Below are 5,778 nucleotides of genomic sequence, written 5' to 3' on the forward strand. Positions count from 1 at the left end.
TAGGTACAATAAGATGTGATTTGATTTTAAGCTTTTATTTAATACTCTTTTAACTCCTAGCTATTTTTTAAAGGCAAGAAATGTGTTGCCACCCCTTGTGTTACACACTACATTGTACCAAGTACTTGGTACCATTAAACTGTATATATATTAGGTTAGGTAGCCATCTATACTTATAAATAAATAAACAAGCATTAGATGGGGAATAATCCAATTCCAATATTCCTTCATGCCAATGCTACTTGACAGCGTGGTCAACGATGGGCATGAGATTAGCATGACATAGCATGACATTCATGTAAGCACAATCATTGACTATCATCATCCATGCATGTTACATATATAATTTATGATGCCTATCAGATTTTGCATGTGCAATGGGCGGTTATCATCCGACAGGTTACAGGGTGTAGGGATACACGTGGCAGGAGCATATTCATTCTTAGTTACTTAAAGCCCAGTTAAAACACCTCACAAAAAGATTAAGAGCAAAGGAGTACTGTTTATAACTGTTTTTACTGTGCACCGACATAGCACATACTAATACAAGTTTAGCAGGTACATTAACGGTAAAAAATTACGCTGCTGACGCTTACCGTTGACGTGAAATGACAGAAACAGAAACAAACATAGCGCAGTCAGGGAGAGCGGCGATCGGACGGCTGTGCCTCGTGTCCTGGAACCAGGGAGCTCTTCCTGTCCGTCCGATGTGGCTCCCGCTTAACGGGAAATTCGGACGGCGTTACCCAAGGGTAATGACGACGGCATTTCCTGTTAAGAAACTTACAACAAGTGCAAGCCAATGAAGATGAAGCAGCTTTTGTGTGTAAAAGCCATTGCTATAACTTATTGTTGAGGACAGAGGCAGAGGCAGAGAGACAGATGCAGAGGCAGACTATTGTTGTTTTAAGACATTTGGAGGTAAATTTTCCTGCAACAATTTTGTTTGCATTGCTTATATACGTATTGTCAGTGCATTTTGCAACTAAAATTTGCATTTTGGGTTGTGTTGATTTCACTTAATTCTCCTAATGGAATTTGCCATTTTGCATTTTGGGTTGTGCTGGGTTCATTAAATTTTATTGCTCGAGATAATTTTGTACTAGTAGTTTGTGTACTGTGTCTGATATGACTTTTGGAGATTCCTTGCAAAAAATCTTGTGTTCAGAGAGCATTATAAGATTTTATCTTTTTTGGGGGATTGAATAGTTTATGCCATCCTTCGTTTTACTTATACGTGTCTGTCACTCTGCTGTGCCTATCAGAGAAATCTTTAGTTAGTTGGAATTGGGTAGTTTTTGCATTTCAAAGTATGTCCTTGTTCAGAGCTGTTTTGTTTCAGTTCTCCTTTTCTAGGGTCTCCATGGTTTTCTCCATACGTGCTGCTAGCTGTAGGTGGTGTTTCTGATGCAATGGCTTCATACCTGGCTAAGGTCCAACAAGGCTTCATATTGCCAGTTAATTCATTTTGTAGCATGTGTTATAAGACTTCCTATTTGTGGTTATTGTCAATTGTTTCAGAAGGTTTTCATTACTAGAGCGGATGGTACATATCATCCAGAGTTAGTCCTATTGAACGTAGTCAAACTTATGCTAATTTTCGACAACATTTTTGCATCTTACATGTGCGCCAGACTGTAACCAGGGTGGTGGTGTTGTTGCAAGCATCCCTTACTACTAAACAATAGCCCTGTGGACACCCAATGGCCAGGGCTGCTGTTGTCATTAGTATGTTTGGACTTTTAGTTGTGGCTAAACGCTAGAGGGTACTCCCAAGTTTTCTGGTAAGAAGGGTATAATCCTAGTTAATGTTAAATTTAGTGTACCAAATTCAAGTCGTGATTTGCTTGAGCTTCAATATTTGGCTATATGAACAAATCTCTTTACTTTTAAGAAGCTTCAACTTAGGTGTCACACAGGTATTCCTTTTCAGAACTCATGTCGTTATCTTGGCCTTGGAGAGTGAAATGGTGTAACCTAAAATTTCAGCTACTGTCATTGATCTCTTAATCAACTTACCTAGACACATAATTCAGAGAGTGTCTGTTTGAGCTTCCAGATGCATTGGACAGGATCCAGGTTCTCAAGCGGACCTTGTCTGTTAGGCCCTATCACCAGAATTAGCCTAGTGTGTAGCCCTGCTGGAGAATCTCTCAGCAGCCCAGTTTTGAACCTGGGACTCGTAATTAGTGCTGGTTAGCATTTGAGCCCTGAGCATTACCAGCTCAAAATAGGGAAAAAGTATAACAAAACATAATTTTTATGTCTGATATGGGAGGATTCCAACTTCCTCCTCACTTTTATCATTTTCAAGCGTATTGCAGTCATACTCGATTACAAGGGAATCAGCATAACCTGATCTTACATTTTGTCTTGGAACTGTAGAATGTGACAGCACTTCAAGGTGTCAATTGTTTGATTTTCTTTTTTCCTTTTTCATAACCACTTTTATGCTGTCTCGTCCTCTCATGTGCGCTGCTGTTGCATGTAACTCTTTGTAAATTAGCAAAGCAATACAATGTTCTTACTTTATGCATTTCTCCAACAATGCAGGCCTGTTTATCGTACAATTGTTTAATTTCTTTACTTTTTTACAATCACTTTTATGCTGTCTCATCTTTCATGTGCTCCACAATTGCATTAACTCTTTGTAAATAAGCAAAGCAATAAAATTCTCTTACTTACGTATTTCTCCAATAATGCAGGCCTCTTTATTGCTCACTTGTTGTCAAGTTGTAGATAGATCTGCTTTGGAAATGGTATAATTTCCATTTGCTTGGTTGTTGAAATGCTTCATCCTGATACCGATCACTCTCACAGTAATAGAAGTTGATGATTTTAATCCAACGATTGTTCAGCTATGGAAATTGCAAATGTTGCCATGGAATGTGTTGATTCCGCATGTATGACTCCAATTCTAGGTTGGCAGAGTCCTAGAATTTCTTTCTGTCAAGATATTACAGGTGACAGATTTTCATTAGAGAGGAGGAGAAGGGAAGAAGTAGTTAATTATTCAACAGATTTCGAGTTCTGTATGTTACAAAGTGATGCAGATCCAACCATTTTTGGTCAAACAATGCTCACAGCTGATGAATTGTTTCTCAATGGCAAGCTTCTACCTCTGCATATTCCTCCACAGATTCTTCATCAGGAAATGGATGATGCCACACCTAATGCTGCTGCTGAGCCAGAACCAAAGCCAGAGACCAAAATTGAAACTACAGAAACTATTCAGATTGTGAACCTAGAGGATGCAAAATCATCTGCAGAGTTTGGTTCAAATAAGGTACCTGTTTCACCGAGATCCCCTAAGCTCAGTCACAGATGGAAAGAGATTTTCAAGATTGGCAAGCTTCAGGTATCAACGTCAAGGGAGGATGAGCATCAGGAAACCAAGAAAGGGGCAAAGAAGGAAAGCTATAAATCTGGTTTTGCATTGAAGCAGCCCCTGTCACCAAGATCCATATGGCCCTTCTCTAGGAGTAGTTCAGCAGGGGATGCAAAAGTCAACAGTGCATACTGTTCCTTAGCGTCTTCCAGGAGCAATTCAGCCGGAGATAGTAATTATAAGCCCAAAGCAAGCAGTGCACCATGTTCACGAAGTAACTCAGGTGGTGATTCCAAATTGAAAGCACGAAATGCTTCGAGTTCCAAAATTCACACCGATTTCAATACAAAACCTGTAAGAATGTTTTCTAATTCTATTACTTCATCATTATCGTCCAACAGTGTTGCATCAGAACCAGTAGATTTTAGTGTAGCTTCAACACAGCAAGAAACTTGCCCCCTTCCAAGTTCAGGCATTCCTCCAGTATCTACCACTGAAGAGTCTAAGAAAAGCCTAGAATCAATGTCTAAGCTTGGTGTGGTGAGTGATGTTGGCTCACCTGAACGGACAAATCCTTGGAGCGCTAAGAAAAAGAATGGTCGTACAAAATCAAAGGAGAAAAGGTCCCCAAACAAAACCTCTACAGATGGAGTCCAAGGATCAATTTCGACAAGAAATAAGGGATGTGCAAGCCCAGGAAGGACTCTCAGAACACGGAGTCCTTCAGGAAATTATGGAAGAGGAAGTCCGGTTAGGATCATTGGGCGGTCAGGGACAATTAATGGAAGCCCAGGAAGAGTTGGATCGGGTAAATTCATGATCAAGAACCTTGAAAGATGCACAGCCAACTCCAATAAATCAGTAAAGTCACAGGATTCTGTTTGGCCAGGAAGACAGAAGGAAGTGCTGAATACAACGGATAGGGGTGGTTCATATTCCAATGGTGTGAGAGTGCTGAATGTGCCTGTATGCATGACTCATCCTAGGTTAGGTAGGGCGTCTAATAACAGACTTTTTAACTTCAGGTCATTGTTTGCCAGAAAGGAGAAAGAATGTTCTCTTGTGAACTGATTTCACAGTTTGGGACACACGATAAGTTCTGTGAAAGGGTTTTATAGAGGTCACATAAAAATGTGAATGCAGGGCTTGCAATGCATAGAATTAACTTCATGCATTTCTTTTACAGGTTGAATTTGAGTGTTTCGACATGTCTAAGGTCCTACCTACTGTTTATTGAAATTGAGTCTTTTACTGATGTTGGCATTCTATAGCTTCAATTACTTCTACAAGTATCCCAACTTGTACATATACTCACATGGAAACTATTTCAGAAATTCCATGAAGTACTCATTACTGTCAGTTTTGTTGTTCTTTCATAAAGCACAAATATGAGATTTCTATGTAAATAGAGGGCTTGGATATTTAGTCTACTCCAAGCATCTTGCTATGGGTTTTGAAACAGAGTAATCAAAGAGCTTGGACATTTAGTTCACTCCAAGCATCCAGCTATTGGTCTTAAAACAGAGTAACCAGAGGTCTTGGATATTCAGTCCACTCCAAGCATCTTTATATGGGTCTTATAGAAACAGAGTCTCAGCTGAACTGCAGATATTATTTTCCACTTGCATGCTAATCTTTATTTCAAATAATATTAGTGCATTAGTAGAACTGCTGCATTTTTGTTTGTTATTCTACACATGAGAGATCTGGTGTGACAAGCAGCGAGCAACTCTAGGCTGTAGATGTTTTACAGAAGATGTAACAAGTCTGGTATTTGGGTATATATTTATTATTGTAATTAACCGATTTGATTCGAGAATTATATGAATGCCATGTACTGATTCTTGTTTTGTAAGTTATCCTCTGTGTGTAAGGATAGCCAGAAAACCTTGGAAAATTTTAGGATGAAAATTTTCATGGGTATAGAAGAGTTGGTAAATCTTTCCACTTAATAAAATATGTTACAGGTCAATTATGAGGAAGGAATCTTCCCACTTAATATATTAAGTTACAGGTCAATTATGAGGAATGAATCTTTCCACTTAATAAAATAAGTTACAGGTCAATTATGAGGAATGTTACAGAATTTACTGTTAATGCAAGTATATTTGACAAGTGAAATTTATATGAAAATTTAGGAGAATGTGTCAAAAAGTTATCAATTCACCATTATAAATTTTATTTATTAAAAAAAAATCAATTGTCAAAGAGTAGCCCATAAAACAGACCTTCCAGCAAACTAGGGTTTATTAGAAGATTAAACTCATTATATAGGTGTAATTGTAGCCCATAAAACAGATCTTCCAGCAAACTAGAGTTTATTAGAAGATTACATTTCTTATATAGGTCTAATGGTGAAACTCGCAAGCGTGAAAGTTGCAGGATTGATTAAAATTGGCATATAATATCAATCTTATATTATTTAATGACTGACAATATCAGGGCTTATT

The 5,778-nt window shown here is 38.3% G+C and overlaps 1 protein-coding gene across 2 annotated transcripts; it reads left to right on the plus strand.

Annotated features, from left to right (window-relative positions):
• The first annotated feature begins 660 nt into the window (after nt 1–660).
• Nucleotides 661–5,187, plus strand: LOC131030405 (probable membrane-associated kinase regulator 4). 2 transcript variants are annotated; one of them, XM_057961234.2, is made up of 2 exons: nt 661–921; nt 2,706–5,187. In XM_057961234.2, the coding sequence occupies exon 2, from the start codon at nt 2,861–2,863 to the stop codon at nt 4,397–4,399; it is 1,539 nt and encodes a 512-aa protein (XP_057817217.2). In that variant the 5' UTR covers nt 661–921; nt 2,706–2,860; the 3' UTR covers nt 4,400–5,187. The 2 variants fall into 2 exon arrangements, with proteins under 2 accessions (XP_057817217.2, XP_057817218.2); XM_057961235.2 differs by lacking the exon at nt 661–921 and adding an exon at nt 1,073–1,784.
• The last annotated feature ends 591 nt before the right edge of the window (nt 5,188–5,778 follow it).

Source organism: Cryptomeria japonica, chromosome 7 (genome assembly GCF_030272615.1).
Source record: "Cryptomeria japonica chromosome 7, Sugi_1.0, whole genome shotgun sequence".
Lineage (NCBI taxonomy): Eukaryota > Viridiplantae > Streptophyta > Pinopsida > Cupressales > Cupressaceae > Cryptomeria > Cryptomeria japonica.